Below are 21,154 nucleotides of genomic sequence, written 5' to 3'. Positions count from 1 at the left end.
AGAGGTTGGAGGCGATGCAGACGGAATATAAGGTGTTGCCCCTCCACTTGAAGGTGGGCTCATCGAGAGGAGGCCATGGACCGAGATGTCGGAACGAGAATGGGAATCGGAATTAAAATGATGGGCCACCGCGAAGTACCGCTTTTGACGAATGAAGCTCAATGAAGCGATCCCCCAATTTACAACGTGTCTCACTAACGTAGGAGACACCGCATAAGGCAGATTTGATCAGCAAAAATACATATTTGGAATATTTCTCCTCAATTTTCAGTATCTTGCAATGGTACCTCAGTAAAATTAATCCAAGGTAATGATTAGTCCTAATGTATCGCTTTTGTTCTGTCTGGTTCAGTTTTAGGTACCTAGCATGTGTGTCTGTGTAGCATGTGTGTGAAGAATGCTTAGTGAGAATTCACTATCTGATTTTCCATGTAAGAATCAGTCTTTGCAGTTATTGTATCAAGATGACAGTTTGATTTTCATTATGCCTATCTTAATTGTTCCCTTAATTTGACACTCAGTTACATAAACACTAAAAATCACATCTTAATCGTTTTTCTAACTCATTCCACGTTTCCTACTATATACCGCTACACTACAAATGTTGCTCTGCCAGTAGCCGGAATAATACATATATTATTTCTATAAACCTTACAATGCAGTTTTGGTCACCTACCTACAGGAAAGGTGTAAACAAAGTTGAAAGCGTACAGAGAAAATTTACGAGGATGTTGCTGGGTCTGGAGGACCTGAATTGTAAGGAAAGATTGAATAGGTTAGTACTGTATTCTTCAGAAAGCAGAAGATTGAGGGGAGATCTGATAGAGGTTTACAACATTTTGAGGGGTATAGATAGAGTAAATGCAAGCATGCTTTTTCAGCTGAGGATGGGTGCGACTTACAAACAGAGGTCAGGGGTTAAAGTGAAAGGTGAAAAGTTTAAGGGGAACGTGAGGGGAAACTTCTTCACTCAGAGGGTCATGAGAGTGTGGAAGGAGCTGCCAGCACAAGTAGTGCACACGAGCTCGGTTTCAATATTTAAGGGAAGTTTTGGACATTTACATGGATAGCAGGGATATGGTCCAGGTGCAGGTTGTTGGGAATAGGCAGTTTAAATGGGCGTTGGCATGGACTAGATGGGCTGAAGGGTCTGTTTCTGTGCTGTACTTCTCTTTATTTCATAACCTTTTGAAGGTAGGTATCCTTCCAACCTCCTAAGACAGCCCCTTGGGATCAAGGATAATGTGTCTACTCCCATTCTGTGGTTTCTGAGGCAGCTGATGATGACAAAGTGGAATCTGTTGGCTTTGCCACAGGTGGGTAGTTTGGGAGACAGTATTCTCTTTCTGCTGTTTATGCAGGGTTAAGGTTATAGTTTATTAATGCATGGGTTTGTTGTTCTTGGGACCATCCCAAATGTTCCTTCCCTATTTGGAGTGGTCATACGCCAAAACTTTCCGGAGTCAGTGAAAATGTTACAATTTTCGAAGGACCGCTTGAGAATAATGTGTATGTATGGTAACCTCACCCTGTGCGAGAGCATAGCGAGAGTCAGCTTTTGGGAATTTTGTGTCTAATTCTATTAAAGCAATGGTACTTGTGATATTTTTGTAATATTAATTTTCGTTTATGAAGGAAAGTAAAACAATTGTAATATTTTACCATTCTTCTGGTTGCAACACTGTGCCAGCAAAGCGATAAGTACAGGAAAAGTTTTTTTTTCTGTATCCAATAGCTTAGCTATTTCTGTTCTGCCTTTAAGGGACAAAACAAGCAGGTATTGGTAGTATCTAGTAAAAAAGGAACAGGGATTGTACTGTGACCCTTTGTCTGAACACAGTTCTTATAGGGATTCTACAAAGGGCACCATGGTAGCATAGTGGTTAGCACAAAGTTATTACAGCTTAGAGTGTTCCGGAGTGTGGGATTCAATTCCGACAATGTTCTGTACAAAGACTGTACATCCACCATGTGGAATGCATGAGTTTTCCCCGGGTGCTCTGGTTTCCTCCCACAGTCCAAAGACATGCTCTACTCATGCTGTACTTTGCTCATTATGTGCCATGCTGTATGATCTAGGCAATCATGGTCTTTCCATGACCATGATTGTTCTTGGCAAATTTTTCTAAAGAAGTGGTTTGCCATTACCACCTTCAAGGCAGTGTCTTTACAAGATGGGTGACCCCAGCCATTATCAATACTCTTCAGAGATTGTCTGCCTGGTGTCAGTGGTTGCTTAGCCAGGACTTGTGATATGCACCAGCTGCTCCTACAACCATCCACCACCTGCTCCCATGGCTTCACATGACCCTGATCGAGGTGCTAAGCAGGCGCTACACTTTGCCCAAGGGTGATCTGCAGGCTAACGGAGGGAAGGAGCATCTTACACCTCCTTTGGTAGGAACATATTTCCATCCGCCACCAAAAAGATGTACCAGGTAGGTCAATTGGTCATTGTAAACTATCCCGTGAGTAGGTCAGTGTTAATCAGGATTGTCAGGTTTGTTGCAGAAGTGTAGCTCAAAGGACCGGAAGGATCTATTCCACACTGTATCGTTAAAAAAAAATAAAATAAAATCAGAGGTTTGATCATCAGTAATCTGATGTGACTTACATACCATTTCTATTTTTGACAGATTTCACTTTTGAACTTTAAAAAATTTTATCATCAGCTATTAACATGCTTTTGCATTTCCTTACTGAGTTGACTGTGCTTTTTTCCACCTGTACCTCCCTGTATTGCAATGCCTACATTGATATGTTTTATTTGTGTAGGACATTTACCATAGAAATACGTCCCGCTGCTCTGTCCTATAGGAATTTTTCCCCAGATTTTTGCATTAACATCCATTCAACATGTTAGTATAGAATCACGAAGGAATACAGGACAAAATATGTTCATTCACCCACGGAGACCATGTTAAATTTTGAAGGTCAATACAGTAAATCACTCTCCTCTCCACTTTCCGAGAATTTCTTTCCGCTTCAAGTATTTATTCAATTCTCTTTTGAAGACTACTGTTGGATCTGTTTCCACCATCAGGGACTGCATTCCAGAATCTTAGCACCTGACGTGTAAAGAAGTATTTCATCATGTTGGCCCTTTTTCTTCTTGTCAGCCACCTTAAATCTTTGCTGGCTGGTTATTGACTTTTCAGCCATTGGAAACAGATTCTCTTTATTTTCTTTCTAAGACACGTATAATTCTAAATATATCAACAAGATCTCTTCTGTACTTTACAAAGAACAGCCCCATCTTCTTCACCAGCATTTCTTGCACCAATCAACTTCACAGCTATTTACTTCAGCCACCCGCCTCCAAGTTTCAGCTTTCACCTTGTGTTTCTTCCTCCCCTCCCCCCATCTTCTAACTCCCCATCTTTTTTTCTCCAGTCGTGATGAACGGTCTCGGACTGAAACGTCGATTATACTCTTCTCCATAGATTCTGCCTGGCTTGCTGAGTTACTCCAGCATTTTGTGCATATTGCTCCTATCTTCTTCAATCTATTCTCAAAAAATTCTCCTTTCCCTCTCTGAAATCTTGTTGTACAGAAAGTTATGTGCTTGTCAGATGGGCCAAAAGACAGTTTTACTATTCTTGCTGAGTTTTGAGCTCTGTCCCTCTATAAAACTCAAGAGATATCACTCACTGTTTTGTAAATTTCTCCTGCCACCCCTTATGTCTCTGTTACTGTGCTCAATTCAATATCTAATTAGTCAACATTTTTATGTTTTCTTTTTCTTCTTGCCAAAATATATCATCTCACATAATTCTGCACCTTGTCTTACTGTGAGATCTATAACCTCTCGAAACTCTATTCCCACCCTCAAAGTTATTTATTATTTTGAAATGCTGATCTTTGCCTTCAAATCCAAGATATAAATGTGGATCAAATACAACAGAGGTTCTTGATCAGGAAATGGTGCATTTCATACAGACCTTCTGCACAAAATGTACATTTTAGAAATTTAGAGAGGATGATACTTCAATATATGGGAGTGGGTTGGAGATACATCTCTACCAAAGGAGGTGTAAGGCACTCCTTCCCTTCGCTAGCCTGCAGGTCACCCTTGAGCAAGGTGTAGCACCTGCTTAGCTCCACACCGCCCCCACCAATCATGAGTAGACATGGGAACGGGTGGTGGATAGTTGTACTGATGCCAGGCAGACAATTTCTGAAGAGTTTTGATAACGGCTGGGGTCACCCGTCTTGTAAAGACACTGCACAGAAGAGAGCAATGGCCAACCACTTCTGTAGAAAAAGTTTGCCAAGAACAATCATGGTCAAGATCATGATCACCCACGTTATAAGTCACGGCACATAATGATGGTGATGATAATATTAAATATTGGATCCTGCAGTGACCCCAGGCCTATTTTTTTCATATATTTTCTGTAGGTTAAATCCATAGCAAGAGGATGACTTCAGGAACCATTTAAATTATCTTATTTCTCACTTTGACTTTTGTTCTGTTCCTAAAAGAGAGGGTCTTATCTATCATTCATTTGTTTGACTTAGTGAAGATCTACATCTGGAGTATGAGTTTGATTTCTTATTTCTGAATGGTATTAGGCTAGTTATTTATTGCTTATGCTACAAATGTTCTAAATCTAACATGTTTTATTTTCTTTTTGAAGCTTTGCTGTCCTTTTTCTAAAGTTATTGGAAAGCAATAGCTGGGGAAAAAAAAACTCACATGTGAATTGTTTCCTGTTTTCTTTGTTATCCAGTCAATTATGGTGTCTCAAAGCCATTGGGTCAAGCTGACTGCACCAACCTCTCAAGACCTATGGAGAACTACTGCACTATGAAGGTGTCACCGTTGAAAGGTTTGGAGGAAAAATCCATCATGGATCAGAACGTTGACAAGAGTGATTCAAATGTTTCTAGCACGAAGAAGAGGAGAAATAGGACAACATTCACTAGTTTACAGTTAGAGGAACTGGAGAAAGTCTTCCAGAAAACCCATTACCCTGATGTATATGCTAGAGAGCAGCTGGCTCTGCGCACAGAGCTCACTGAGGCCAGAGTCCAGGTAAGTCCATCACCCAAATGCTGTATCTCTAGTCCTCTTAGCGTACAACTGTGGAACAAATCTTTCTGAAAAATGTATTAGATTCATAACTGCAGTATAGCAAAATGTTCAGTGTTTGATGTGGGATACATCTTGCACATATAAATGGGATTTCAATAAGCTAATTTAAAATGGCCATCTTTAAAACTGTATAGGTTCGTTCAGCTTTTCTATACATGCTGTCTAGCAACCCTAGCCTAATCAAAGGACAATGTACAATCATCAATTGATCTACGAACGAGTACATTTTTGGAATGTGGGAGGAAACTGAAGCACTGGAGAAGCACTGGTCATGGGGAGAATGTCCAAACTATTTATGGACAGCGGCAGGAATTGAACCCGGGTCGCTGGGACTGTAAAGTGTTGTGCTAACCACTATGCTATAGTGCTGATCAGACTTTGTATTATTATTGGTGAAGATGTCAGTGATCTTTTACATAGTGGAATATGTCTCACAGCAACTTCCAGATTAAACGTGCGAGCTATTAAATGTGGAAATGTAAAAGTCACAAATTGCTTCCACATCTTTTACTGTAGCAGTATCTTAGTTAATGGAAGGTTGTGAAAATGCAGTGCATGCGAATTATAATTATATTCATAATGATCCAAAAGTAAACCAGATAAACATTGGAGCTGCTGCATTCAGTAATGAGTGACTTTGTTCAAGTCAAGGCAAGTTTATTGTCATTCAACTCTACAGTATACCGTCAAACAAGACGTTTCTCTGAATCAGGGTGTAAAGCTTAGTAGTATACACAACACACATAACGCATAACAACTTATGAAGATAAAATCTACAGATGAATCACTCATAAATAACAAACTAAACTGCATAAATTAAATATTGTAAAGTGCGGAACAGATCAGCCGGTGACACTTCGAAGGTAGTGCACTGGGGAGTTTCAGAAGCGTAATGGCCTGAGGGAAGAAACTGTTTCTCATCCTGACTGTTCTTGTCTTTATGTATCAGAGTCTCCTGTCTGGTGGTAGAAAGTCAAAGAGGATGCTGGATAGATGGGTGGGATCCTTAATAATACTAAAGGCCCTGCTTACGCAGTGCTCCTGATTGTTAATGGCATGATTAATTTTGTTGAAGTACAGCCCACTGCCTGTCTCACTGCTTGCACACTGTTAGTTAACAGACTTACCAAGTCACATTAGTGTGGTTGAATTTGCTGGCTGAGGTGTATTTTCAGCTAAGCCATGAGGTATTTGCAGTGTGTTGGCCTTAAGTAATGTAATTTACAGATTTACCCGCAAATCTCCTTTGGAAATCTCCCTGCTGTTTTGTGACCTGCCAAAGCCTTCAAGAATTTCTGAATGGCTCTAACTATCAAAAATTGAATGAAGAATTCAAACGTTCTTAAAATATATTGACATATTAAAAGGTGAATTACCTAAAAAGATCTTTAAATAATTAAAAACATTAAAGCACACATAAATAATTAAAGAAATTATTCATGCTAGGCAGTGTAATCTTGTGCAGAGTCTGAAAGTAATTTTCCCAGTGTAAATGCTGGAGACTTGGTCAATCTGTTGCTCTATTGCTAGACTCCATGTGGAGCACAATCAGAAATTCAATAGCAGAACCTGTATTTTCAAATCTTACACATGTGTGCTGAGGTCCTGACCTTGGCAGCAATTCTGTACAGAACTGTCAGAAAAGCCCAGCCAAATCTGAGCAGTTAATAACTGCTAAAGAACTTCTGAAAAATTAACCAGAATTGAGAAAATCTGTAGATGCTGGAAATCCGAGTATCACACACAAAATGCTAGAAGAACTCAGCAGGCCAAGCAGCATCTGTGGAAAAAAGTACAGTCGACATTTCGGGCCGAAGGTCTTGCCGAAGGGTTTTGATCCGAAATGTTAACTGTACTTTTTTCATAGATGCCGCCTGGCCTGATGAGCTCCTCCAGAATTGTCTGCGTGTTGATCCTGAAAAATTAAGTTAAAGCACAGAATTCAATTCTTCATGTGTCAATTGACATTTTTCAAATTTAAATAAAAGTGCCCGTTGCACCCATGTTTAAATCTGTACACTTTTCACATTTTTCATTTGTCTCTCTGTACGTAATTTAACTCTAATTTATAATGCTTATTTTATATTTGTGCACTTGCATTTTCCGGATTCTTCAGTTTATTAGGATGAAGACCTCATTGTTTCTTCCAATACTTACAAATACTAAAGTTAAATGTTTAAATTTGTCATTTTTAAAATCTCTTCTAAAGATCAAAGCCTGAGCAAATGAATCTGCTGACTTACGTTAGTCAATTTTCCATGCCAGAGAAATTGATGTTCAGTAATTAAAAGTCATTACTTTGTTCAGGCAATCATGAACTATTCTCAACTCTGAATATCAGAAGCAGACTTGATGAATATGAAAAGCACTGATATAACACCTTCACAATATACAATGCTGAAAAAAATGTACTTTTACTAACCTGACATACCATACTCCCTGCGCTCCTCTCTCATTCCTTCCGTTCCCCACTCCACTGACACCCAATTTCATTCCCCTCCCACGTATGTTTGATTGAAAAACTGCACCTCTAATAATCCTGTGCCCTTCCCCAACTCTCTGCATCTGCCTTTCATCTCTCCCTTATCTGGTTCCACTTATCACGTTCCCTATTGATAAGATAACTTCCAATCATTGCTGATATGCTAAGTCCCCCTTTCCCTCACTACATACCTATCTTTACGCATTAAGACCACAGACCATAAGGTACAGGAGCAGCATTAGGCCATTTGGCCCATCAAGTCTACTCTATCATTCAATCATGGCCAATTATTTTTCCCCTCCTCAGCCCCACTTCCAGGACTTCTCCCCGTAACTTTTGATACTGTGTGTGGCCAATTAAGTACCTATCAATCTCTGCCTTAAATACACCCAACGACCTGGCCTCCACAGCTGCCAGTGGTAACAAATTCCACAAAATCGTCACCCTCTGAAGAAATGTCTCCACATTTCTGTTTTAGACGGACACCCTCTATCTTGAGGCTGTGCCCTCTTGTCCTAGACTCCCCCACCATGGGAAACATACTTTTCACATCTACTCTGTCCAGGCCTCTCAACGTTTGAAAGGTTTCAATAAGATCCCTCCCATTCTTCTAAATTCTAGCAAATACAGGCCCAGAGCCAGCAAACATTCCTCATATGATAACCCTTTCAATCCTGGAATCATCCTTTGAACCTCCTCTGAACACTCTCCAAAGTCAGCAAATCTTTTCTTAGGTAAGCAGCCAAAAACTGTTCATAATACTCAAGGTGAGGCCTCACCAGTGCCTTATAAAGCCTTTGCATCACATCCCTGCTCCTGTATTCTAGACCTCTTGAAATGAATGCTAACATTCCATTTGCCTTCCTCACCAGCAACTCAATCTGGAACTCAGACTTTAGGGTCCCTTTGCATCTCTGATTTTTGGATTTTCTCTCTATTAAGAAAATAGTCTGCACATTTATTGCCACTTTCTTGCCCACTCTCCTAATCCGTCTAAGTCCCTCTTCAGCCTTCCTGTTTCCTCAACACTACATGCTTTTCCATGAGCATCTAAGTCATTGATATACAGCATAAAAAGGAGCGGTCCCAACACTGACCCCTGCAGTACACCACTAGACTGTGGTAGCCAACCAGAAAAAGGATCGTTTTATTCCCACTCGCTGCCTCCTACTAATCAGCCAATGCTCTAACCATGCTAGTGACTTGCCTGTAATAACATGGGCTCTTAATATGGTAAGGAGCCTCATGTGTGGCACCTTGTCAAAAGTCTTCTGAAAATCCAAATATATAACATCCACTGCAACCCCTTATCTATTCTGCTTGTTATCTCCTCAAAGAATTCCAAAAGATTCATCAGGCAAAATTTTCCCTTAAGGAAACCATACTGACTTTGTCCTATCTTGTTCTGTGTCACCAAGTACTCCATAACCTCATCCTTAACAGTTGACTCCCAACATCTTCCCAAGCACTGAGGGTCAGGCTAACTGGCCTATAATTTCCTTTCTGCTGCCTCCCTCCTTTCTAAAAGAGCGGAGTGTTATTTGCAATTTTTCAGTCCTCCGGAACGATGCCAGAGTCCAGTGATTAAGAACATTACTAATGCTATCACAATCTCTATCGCTATCTCTCTAAGAACCCTAGGGAGTAGTTCTTCTGGTCTAGGTGACTTATGCATCTATAAATCTTTCAGCTTTTTGAGCACCTTCTCCTTTGTAATAGTAACTGCACTCACTTCTCTTCCCTCACACCCTTCAACACCTGACACACTGCTAGTGTCTTCAACAGTGAAGACTATGCAAAATAATGATTTAGTTCATCCGCCATCTCCTTGTCTCCCATTATTATTTCTACAGCCTCGTTTTCTAGCGGTCCTATGTCCACTCTCATCTCTCTTTTAGCTTTTTATATACTTTTATTTTTTCTATCCACCTTGATATTGTTTGCTAGTTTGCTTTCATATTTCATTTTTTCTCTCCTAATGATTCTTCTAGTTGCTTTCTGTAGGTTTTTAAAACCTTCCCAATTCTCTACCTTCCCGCTAATTTTTGCTTTGTTGTATGTCCTCTCTTTTGCTTTTACCTTGTCAGCCATGGTTGTACTATTTTGTCATTTGAGTATTTCTTTGTTTTTGAAATACATCTGTCCTGCACCTTTGTCATTTTTCCCAGAAACTCACACCATTGCTGCTCTGCTGTCATCCCCGCCAGCTTCTCCTTCCAATTTACTTTGGCCTACTCCTCTCTCATACTACTGTAATTTACTTTACGCCACTGATGTACTGCGAGTCCAGACTTTATGTTCTTCCTATCAAATTTCAATCATATTGTGATCAAAGGCTCCTAAATGTTCCTTTACCTTAAGCTCCCTAATCACCTCCAGTTCATTACTTAGCAGCTAATCAAGTATAGCTGATCCCCTTGTAGGGACAATGACAAACTGCTATAAAAAGCCATCTTGGAGGCATTGAACAAACTCACTCTCTTGAGATTCATTACCAACCCGATTTTCCTAATCTAACCACATATTAAAATCTCCCATGACTATCACAGAATTGTTGTTTTGACTTGCCTTTTCTATTCCCCGTTGTAATCTATGGTCCACATTCCAGCTACTGTTGGGAGGCCTGTATATAACTGCCAATAAAGGTCCTTTTATCCTTACAGTTTGTTAACTCAACCCACAAGGAGTCAACATCTTCCGATCTGATGCCATTGCTTACCAGCAGAGCCATGCTACTCCCTCTGCCTACCTTCCTATCTTTCTGATACAATGTGTAACCTTGGACATTCAGCTCCCAACTACAACCATCCTTCAGCCACGATTTAGTGATGGGCACATCATCATATCTGACAATCTGTAAAAGTGCAACTAGATCGTCTACCTTATTTCTTATACTCTGTGCATTGAGATATAACACTTTGAGTACTGTATTTGCTATCATTTTTTATTCTGCATCCCTAATCACTGATACTCAGCCTGTTGGCTGCAATTTTGTCCTATCATCTGCCTGCCCCTCCTGACAGTCTGAGTGCATGCTATCTTTGCTGTTTACCATCCATCTTATCCCGAGTCCCTTCACTCTGGTTCCCATCCTCCTGCTAAACCCACTGTCTCCACATATCCCCTCCCCCACCTTGCTCCATCCGCCCATTATCTCCCACCTCATTTGGTTCCACCTACAACAACCTGCCTCACCACTCCCTCTCACCTTTTTATAGTGAATATTTATTTATTGAAGAACAGCATGAAATAAGCCCTTTGAGCTGCGCTGCTCAGCAACATCCCCAATTTAACCCTAGCCTAATCATGGGATAATTTACAATGACCAATTAACCTGCCAACCGGTACATCTTTGGACTGTGGGAGGAAACCAGAGTACCTGGAGGAAACCCACCAATTACAGGGAGAACGTTTAAACTCCTCACAGGCAGTGCCAGGAATTGCCTGCCGTGTAAAGTGCTGCGCTAACAACTGCGCTATAGTCCCACCTTTAGTATCTCCCCATTACACTGATAGTCTGGATGCAGAGTCTCAACCACAAACATCCTTTTCCCTCCACAGATGCTGCCTGACCCTCAGTTAGATTTTTGCTCCAGTTTCTCGCATCTGCAGCCTCCTGAGTCTGAATTCAATGTACATGTATCACAAACAAGATTAAATCTGCAGATGCTGGAAATCTGAGCAACACACACACAAAATGCTGGAGGAACTCAGCAGGCCAGGCAGCATCTATGGAAAAAAATACAGTCGATGTGTCGGGCCGAAACCCTTTGGCAGGACTGGAGTAAAAAAAAAATGGCTGAGGAGCAGATTTAAAATGTTGGGGAGGGGGGAGTGAAACACCAGGTGATAAGTGAAATCTGGAGGGGGGGGAATGAAGTAAAGAACTGGGAAGTTGATTGGTGAAAGGGACAGAAGGCAATTGGAGAAAGAAAAAGGGGTTGGAGCACCAGAGGGAGGCGACGGGCGGGCAAGGAAATAATGTGAGAGAGGGAAAGGGGGATGGGAAATGGCCGGGGGTGGGGAGGGGGTGCATTACCAGAAGTTTGAGAAATTGGTACTCATGCCATCAGGTTGGAGGCTACCCAAATGAAATATAAGGTGTTGTTCCTCCAAACTAAGTGTGACCCGTCTTGTAAAGACATTGCCCAGAAAAAGGCAATGGCAAATCACTTCTGTAGAAAAATCTGCCAACAACAATCATGGTCCTGGAAAGACCATGATCGCTCATGTCATATGACATAGCGCATAATGATGATGTCATACATCATGGCACGTCACGAATGAATGGTGCTTTTATTGGATGTTACAGAGGCTATTCCACAACACCATAAGATGTAGGAACAGAATTAGGCCATTTGGCCCATCGAGTCTGCTCCGCCATTTCACCATGGCTGATCCAATTTTTCTCTCAGCCCCAATCACCTGCCTTCTTCCAGCATCCCTTTATGCACTGACCCTATCAGTGTCTGTCTTAAATACACATAAAGACTTGGCGTCCACAGCTGCCTATAGCAAAGAATCCACAGTTTCACCATTCTCTGGCTTAAGAAACTCCTCCTCATCTCTGTTCTGAAAGGATGCCCCACTATTCTGAGGCTGTGTCCTCTGGTCTTAGACTCTCTCCCCATAGGAAATACCCTCTCCACATCCACTCTATCAAGGTCTTTCACCATTTGACACATTGCAATGAGGTCATCCCTCATTCTTTTGAATTTTAGTGAATACTGGTCCAGAGCCATCAAACACTCTTCATCTGACGAGCCATTCAAACCTGGAGTCATTGGTTGTATTTATAAGCATTAGTGGAAATGAATCTTATTTCCATTGGCATATAAAAGTGCATTTCAAGTGATTTTTGGCATTCGGCCAGCCACAGCCGTTTCCTCTTACTTATTTTAGTTGAATGTACACTCAGTAGCTACTTTATTAGGTGCCTCCTTTACCTAATGAAGTGGTCACTGAGCGTATGTTCATGCTGCTCAGCCCGTTCACTTAGAATTTCAACATGTTGTACATTCAGAGATGCTCTTCTTCACACCACTGTTGTAACGTGTGTGTATTTGATTTTCTGTCACCTTCCTGTCAGCTTCAACCACTATTCTCCACTGACCTCTCTCATTAACAAGGCATTTTCACCCACAGGACTGCTGCTCACTGGATGTTTTTTGATTTTTGTACAATGCTCTATAAATCTAGAGACTGGTGTGTGTGAAAATTCCTGGAGATAAGCAGTTTCTGAGGTACTCAAACCACCCTGTCTGGCACCAACAATCATTCCACGGTCAAAGCCACCTAGCTCACATTTCTTCTCTATTCGGTCATTTGTTTCAAATGACAACTGAACCTCCTGTCCATGACTGCATGCTTTTATGCATTGAGTGGCTGTCACACGATTGGCTGAATAGATCTTTGCATTAACAAACAAGTGTACAGATGTATCTAACAAAGTGGGCATTGAGTGTATATCCCTGAATTTACAAGCTAAAAACCATAGTGGTCAGACAGATGTGATAATTATGGATACAGAGAAATAGGATAATTATTGAGGCCCTCCACTGGTCAGGGTCAACCATGGATGTTGCATGCTAGCTGTCTATGTGATACAGAAGCCAGGGCAGTACAAGTTGGAGAGCAAGCTGTTGTCCAAAGCAGACTCCCCCTCTCCATGCAGCTGAGGCAGCAAAACGAACATCAGAGACTGATACAGTATGGCACCAGCAGCACTGCAGAAGTTGTCAGATTGCCTTAGGGACTCCAGCTCCAGACCTTTCCTTGGGATTTACCCCGAACCCTTCCCCATGAGTGGGTATAGTTGCAAGACAGCAGAGGTTTGACATCAGAGTTATCAGAAGATAATTGTTGACTTTCTGAGGTAAGACATGCTCTTGCCTGTTGACTTAATATCACTTGGTTCTGTTTCAGTGGGATTCTATTCCCATCCTCACTCCTCTCATGGATTTTTAAAAAAAAATTTTAGTTTGGTATGTTCAAAAATAAAGAGGTTCAAAGATTCATTTATTATCAAAGTATATATCCATTATGCAACTCTTGAGATTTGTTTTCTCCAGATAGCCATGAGACAACGAAACAATGGAAGTCATTCGAAGAAAAATACCAACCCCACTACAATAAAAAACTAACAAATTGTGCCAAATGGTAATAAGAAAGAACAGCAGCACAATTATCACCCCCCACACCCCGCATGTTAAAAAAATCTCACAAACGCAAGAAAAGCATCAAACAGCCACCTCCACATAGAAAAGCGAACTGCAAGAGCATCAAATCCCAACCCCACTACCCCCATACAGAAAAAACTTACAGATCATACCAAATTAAATCGCTGAAGCAGCAACAAGAAAGAACGAGCAAAAGCACAGAGTGTAAGAGACATAAAACCCTAAAGAGCCCAGTCCAATCCATAAATCGCAGAACTGCAGTAACATCCTCGACAGACTCGATGGAGAGAGAGCACTGGAATGCAGAGGCAGAGCAGCCAGGGAGATAAGCCTCAGACACAGACATCCTCTCTGACAGCAGCGAGCAATAGTGATTTTGATTTTGAATGATTGCAATTTTGTTACCAAAGCACATACAGTAAATAAGAAAATTGATGGGGAAAGTTAAGCAATGGCTTATTTCATGTCCCAGCTATTATTCACTCAAGATTTTATCACATTAGTCCCTGAGTATTATATCACAGCACTTCACTGTTTCGGATGTGTTGTAGTGTTTTCAATATAATGCACATGGTGTTATAATGAATAATTGCCACAATAACTGAAATGTATCAACACATGTCACAGCGAATTCCAAATTACAGATTTGGAAAGTTAAGATTTCAGTTTTCTGGATTTATTGTTTTCAGCTTTCTCTCCATGACCTACACATATTTCTCCAGCTAATATCTAAAGTATGAACAAAACAATGGCACGCAAGCACGTTAAATACCCCTCATGTGTCCTGAAACCAGTCAGCAGTGTAGTGGCATCCACACTGGACTTCAAGGTAAATGGTCCTGGGTTCAAATTTGACCAGCTCCCTGCACGCTTTCCATCCATGCTGTGCTGAGCGTCAAGCTAACAGCTCGGCCTCATAGAGAAAAGTCAAAAATGCTAAAGAAACGGCAAAATTGCCGCCCGATGCGCCGCAGGGCGCGGAAAGGAGTATATCCTGAAGCATAGGCATCTAAGAAGCCATTGGATAACATTAAGTACTGGTATTGGTTTATTACTGTCACATGTACCAAGATACAGTGAAAACCTTCTCTTACACACTGATTGTACAGAACACAGCACATTGAGCTAGAATAAGGAAAAACAATAATGATGCAGAATAAAGCGTAAAAGCTACTGGAAAGGTGCAGTGCAGGTCAATGGTAAAGTGCAGGATAAAGTGTGAGGTAGATTGGGAGTATCAGAGTTCCATCTTGTTGTACAAGAAGTCCGTTCAAAAGATAACAGTGGGATAGAAGCTGTCCTTGAGTCCAGTGGTGTGTGCATTCTAACTTCTGTCTCTTCTTCCCAGCAGGAGAGGGGCTGAAGAGGGAACGTTGGGGGTGGGTGGGGGTCTTTGATTATGCAGGCTGCTTTACTGAGGCAGCAAGAAGCAGAGGCAGAGTTCGCAGAGGTTCCTGTGGTTCCTCTGATGTGCTGAGTTGTGTCCACAACTTTCTGCAATAGGCTATAAAGCTGAAGTCACCACTAGCATTTTAATGCCTATAAAAATAAACCAGCATCGTTTTTGAGAGGATCATAGTGATGGAGAATCAATGATGCACTTTTGTAAATTTTCATCTAGCGAATTAATACTAGCTGTATCACTAAAATGCTTGATTAGTAAACCCGGATGATAATGTTACTGAGTTTATAAAATTACTCTAAAAAGAAAATGGAAATTCACAAGCATTTCTGCCACATCAAAAACATTATAAGGTAGCACTTCTTCCCCTTCCATTGCTGAAGGATGAGAATGGAAATGCAGTGAAAAAGAAAGAGACATGCAATTGGTGCCAGCAATAGCAGAAAACAACACATAGCTGAGTGGTAGGTTGCAAATAATATCTACAATAGATGACATGGTCTTTCTCAGCTGTCACACACACAGCTGATGTCATAATATTGCTCAAGCTTCACAATATCAACTTCAAAAAAATTCAAAAGTAAATTTATTATCCAAGTACATACATGTCACCAAATACAACCCAGAAATTCGTTCTCCTGCGGGCATACTCAATAAATCCATAATAGAATATTAATTAAAATAGAAATCAATGAAAGACCACGCCAACTTAGGTGTTTAACTAGTGTGCAAAAGACAACAAAGTGTGTAAATATAAAAAGAAAGAAATAATAATAATAAATAAATAAGCAAAATATCGAGAACATGTGATGAAGAGTCATTGAAAGTGAGTATATAGGTTGTCTGAACGTTTCAATGATGGGACAAGTGAAGTTGAGTGAAATTATCCCTTTTGATTCAAAGCCTGGTGGTTGAGGTGTAGTAACTGTTCCTGAACCCGGTGGTGTGAGGCCTGAGACTCCTGTAGCTTCTTCCTGACGGCAACAGTAAGAAGAGAGCATGTCTTGAGTGATGGGGGTCCCTGATGATGGATGCTGCTTTCCTGTGACAATGCTTCGTGTAGATGTGCCCAATGGTGGGGAAGGTTTTATCCGTGATGGACTGGGCTATATCCACAACTTTTTCAAGATCTTCTGTTCAAGAGAATTGATGTTTCTACAGTAGGGTGTACTGCAGCCAGTCAATATGTTTCCATAGAATATATGTACATATATATTCCAATACATAGCCATAGAAGTTTGTCAAAGTTTTAGATGTCATGTTGAATCTTTGCAAACTAAAAAAGAAGTTGAGGTGTTACATTGCTTTCTTCATAATTGCACTTACGTGCAGGGCCACGGACAGGTCCTCTGAAATAATAACACTGAGTAAGCTAAAGTTGCTGACCCTCTTCTCCTCTGATCCTACAATGAGGACTGACTAATGAAGGTCTGGTTTCTTCCTCCTGAAGTCGATAATCAGCTCCTTGGTCTTACTGGCATTGAGTAAGAGGTTGTTGTGGCACCACTCAGTCAAATTTTAAATCAGCCTTTTAGGACTTGCAATCTCCACTAATAGTCCTTGTTGACATATAGTAATTTTCCTTTGTTCTTGAAGTCAAAATTAAATGTTACGTTAAGACTTCAATGATAGCAATTCATTATTCTTTCCCTCCGAGAGATCAATGCGACATCCACCCTTCCCCAGCCACCTCACCAACCTCTCAATGCACACTTATTGATCGTACTGACATTCTGAAAATAATTCTTCCATCAGATCACTTGACTACAAATAAAAATATCGTCTGCACAAATTCAGTTAAAAGAAATGCTGACTTCATATCTCTGAATTTGAAAGTAAATGTGAGCCTCTCTTCATACTTTGGTAATTACAGATTGTTGTGATGTCACCAACAAAAGAAAAGGACGTTGGGATGAATTGGTATTTGTGACCCGTCGATCGAAGTTCAAAGTAAATTTCATTTGAAAGTACCTATATACCACCATATACAACCCTGAGATTCATTTTCTTTTGGGCATACTCAGCAAATCTATAGAATAGTAACTATAACTGGATCATTGAATGATCAACCAGAGTGAAGAAGACAACAAACTGTGCAAAAGCAAATATAAATAAGTAGCAATAAATAATGAGAACATGAGATAATAAGATAAAGAGTTCTTAAAGTGAGATCATTGGTTGTGAGACCATCTCAATGATGGGGCAAGTGAGTGTAATTAACCCCGTTTATTCAAGATCTTGATGGTTGTGGGTAGTAAGTGTTCTTGAAGCTGGTGGTGCAAGTCCTGAGACACCTGTACCTTCTACCTGATGGCAGCCATGAGTAAAGAGAGTGGCGTGGGTGGTGGGGAGCTCTGACAATGGATACTGCTTTCATGTAGATGCGCTCAAGTGCTCAATGGTTGAGAGGGCTTTACCTGTGATGTACTGGGTTGAATCCACTACTTTTAGTAGGATTTTCCGTTCAAAGGCATTGGCAGTTCCATACCAGGCTGTGATGTAGCCAGTGAATATAGTCTCCACTACACGTGTCAAAGTTTTAGACGTCATGCTGAATCTCTGTAGACTCCTGATGGAGTAAAGGTGCTGCTGTGCTTTCTTCACAATTGCACTCATGTGCTGGGTCCGGGACAGACCCTCTGAAATAGTAACACCCAGACCATGACCTGAGTTTTAACATGGTTATTGTGCTGCATTTGCTGCCTGCTTCTTCTGTCATTTCTCTCTGTAACTATCCTTCAACCACCAAGTGAAATATGTGGACCATGGACAGCTGCAACAGAAACTGACTTCCTACTGTCTATCAAATTACAGAGTGCAAATAATTTATCAGTTCTAGCATTCCCAATAAATTACTCAGCAGCTAAACACATACTTTGACATTATTTTAAGTATTGTAAAGAACTCAAGGTTCAAGGTTCAAGGTTTAAGATTGTTTATTGTCATTCTTCAGTAGACAAGCATAAAATAGAACAAAATAAAAGATGGAGAAGCAACACCTTACACTCCATTTCAGTAGCTTCCATCCTGATGGCATGAATTTCTCCTTCTGGTAGACAACTCCTTTCCCCTACCCCCCCCCCCACCTTCCGCAGCTCAGTCCCCACTCTGAGATTTACCTCTTCTCACCAGATCTTTTCCTGCTTCTCTTCCCCCTGTGTCCCCTCCTCCTTTCCTTTTTCCTATGGTCCACTCTCGTCTCCTATTAGATTCTTTCTTCAGCCCTTTACCTTTCCCACCCACCTGGTTTCAGCCATCATGTTCCAGCAAGCCTCCCTCCCCTCCCTCTACCTCTTTATTCTGGCATCTTCCTCCTTCCTTTCTAGCCCTGAAGAAGGGTCTCGGCCCAAAATGTCGGCTGTTTATTCATTTCCATAGATGCTGCCTGACCTGCTGAGTTACTCCAGCATTTTGTGTGTGTTGCTTTGAAATGATTGTTACACCTGATCTGATGAGCATTAAAAAACACAATAAGCATAAAATTATAATAAAGAAAAGACTCGCTATATACATATATATAAAAGCATCCTATGAAACACAAAGTACAAGTACAGTAATTGTTATAGGCAGAGACCCGTTGTTTGTACATAGAGCGACTCTAGGTGATGTGTATGTAATGGTGGTGGGGTGGGTTAATGGGTGGAAGTGTTGATCAGCATGACAGTTTTAAATAATCCAATATGGGCCTTACCTAATTTAATAAGCCTTTTCCAACTATATAGCTTGTTTTACTATGTTTGTTCATTGCTTTATGGGACTTGTGTCAGATTGACAGAACGTGGACAGAGTGTTGAAGTGGAATCTCAGCTCTATCACAGATGTTCAAAAAGAACAGCAAAGAAATTTGGAATACTTATGAATTATTAAGTTCAGAGAGGAAGCTATACCCTGTTACAGGAACAGTCACACACTGTACAGCACACACAAGGTAGCAAGCAGAAATGGTGTAGCAATCATGGTGTAAAAGAGTCCCAAAACTCACGGTATCAGCCCCCAGTGAACCACAATAAAGTCCAACTTCCACCGAGCTAACACTGGAGGTAGCAGTGACACCAGGTTGGCCACGCACCACATCTGGTGGATCACACCAGCCTCAACACACTCCCACCCGCCAAGGACAACTACAAACAAGAGAGAGTCTGCAGATGCTGGAAATCTGAGCAACACACACAAAATGCTGGAAAAACTCAGCAGGCCAGTCAGCATCTAGGGAAAAATGTACAGTCGACATTTCGGCCCAAAATGTTGACTGTACCCTTTTGCTAGATGATGCCTGGCCTGCTGAGTTCTTCCAGAATTTTGTGTGTGTTGCACAGACAACCACAATCCTGCCGGAAGTCTGATTCCGCCATCTTGCTGGAAGCCAGATTGTGCTCTTTACACTTTATCCGACTGCAAGGAAGAGAGAATGGATTTTGAAGTGTAAAACTATAGATTTGACAGAGAGATGCATCTCTTGCTTCTAAAGTAAACCAATGTTAATATTTAATGAATAAACTGCTTCCATGGCCATTGTACCACACCTGCTTCTCCTTCTCCTGTGAGCTCGAAGTTGTCTAAGATACAAGACCATCCCAGTGAATTGAAACACATCCAATCAACCAGAGAAATTGCACTAAACCAGTGATACAAGTTAAGTTCCTGTTTCCCATTCTACCTGTCTTAAATTGATTGCCCATTTTATGTTCTTTGGGTAGATTTGCTCTCATACACGTTATTGATTGTCTGTGTTTAATTTTTAAAATACAATTTTTCTTGTTCAGCTTGGCTTATTAACTGACATTAGCTAATCTTGCAAGATGTTTTACATTCTGTGGTTTTGCTCATTTTTTTGCCATTTCCACGATTTGTTCTTTTTTCTGTTTGAGGGGAGTGGGGGGTTGATTTTTTTTTGAACAGCTTCCATAGTTGTCTTTATTTAGTGGCTGTCTGTGGGGATGAAGAATCTCAGGGTTGCGTACTGCATTCATACTTTGATAATAAATGTAGTTTGAATCATTGAATCAAATCTGTTTACCTTGTAGTGATCTCAGGTAGGGGACAGCTGACATTACCTTTCAAACATTAATAAGTAAAGGCATCCGTTAGTCTTCCAAGACCATGGATCTGCGCCTGGAAAGTCTTCACTCTCCAGGCGCAAGCCTGGGCAAGGTTGTATAGAAGACCGGCAGTTGCCCATGCTGCAAGTCTCCCCTCTCCACGACACCGATGTTGTCCAAGGGAAGGGCAAGGGCCAATACAGCTTGGCACCAGTGTCATCGCAGAGCACTGTATGGTTAAGTGCCTTGCTCAAGGACACAACACGCTGCCTCGGCTGGGGCTCGAACTCACGACCCTCAGGTCGCTAGTCGAATGCCTTAACCACTTGGCCACGTGCCCACAACTTTCAAACATTGCGCTGGTGAAAACTGAGTTTCAATGGATCTTTCCCGATAGAAAAGTTTAATAATAAATGTTGCAAAAATTTCAGGGAAACTTCCTGGAGTGATAACAAACACAAGTGATCATTCTCCATTTGTCCAAGGCCCCTTACCCTGACATTAGTCAGCAGTGCATCACACAAGAAATGAGAACACAGGTGTGTTATTTTTTTCAGGTTTGGTTTCAAAATAGAAGAGCAAAATGGAGAAAGCGGGAACGCTATGGACAATTACAACAAGCTCGAAGCCACTTTGCAACCTCCTACGATGTATCCCTTTTGCCCAGGACAGAAACTTATTCACAGGTAGGTGAAAAACCTGGTGCAACAGTTACAGGAGAGAGTGAAAGAGCATACACTGACAAGTAAACTGACCACATTAAAAATAATTACAGGCACATTCTTTCAATAGTTTTAAAGGTGAAAATATGTGTTTTTGGTGTATATTAATATTAGGAGAGAAGCTAATCAGTAAGGGAATAGATATATTGTAATTTGGAGAGGAAAATAGATGAGGAGTTAAGGCATTTTTTCTCACTCAAAGTAGTACAGTTCAATGTCAGAAAGGATGGTG

At 41.0% G+C, this 21,154-nt stretch overlaps 1 protein-coding gene across 1 annotated transcript in view; it reads left to right on the top strand.

Annotated features, from left to right (window-relative positions):
* The window catches only part of alx1 (ALX homeobox 1), a 38,636-nt gene that overhangs the window by 5,193 nt on the left and 12,289 nt on the right, over window positions 1-21,154 (top strand). Inside the window, exons 2-3 of the mRNA XM_072267489.1 lie at window positions 4,734-5,038; window positions 20,758-20,886. Of these exons, the coding sequence (XP_072123590.1) occupies window positions 4,734-5,038; window positions 20,758-20,886 (434 nt within the window). The remainder of the gene's footprint in view (window positions 1-4,733; window positions 5,039-20,757; window positions 20,887-21,154) is intronic.

Source organism: Mobula birostris, chromosome 9, assembly GCF_030028105.1.
Source record: "Mobula birostris isolate sMobBir1 chromosome 9, sMobBir1.hap1, whole genome shotgun sequence".
Lineage (NCBI taxonomy): Eukaryota > Metazoa > Chordata > Chondrichthyes > Myliobatiformes > Myliobatidae > Mobula > Mobula birostris.
The sequence above is the reverse complement of the archived record's forward strand: the minus strand, read 5'-3'. Positions and strand labels throughout refer to the sequence as shown.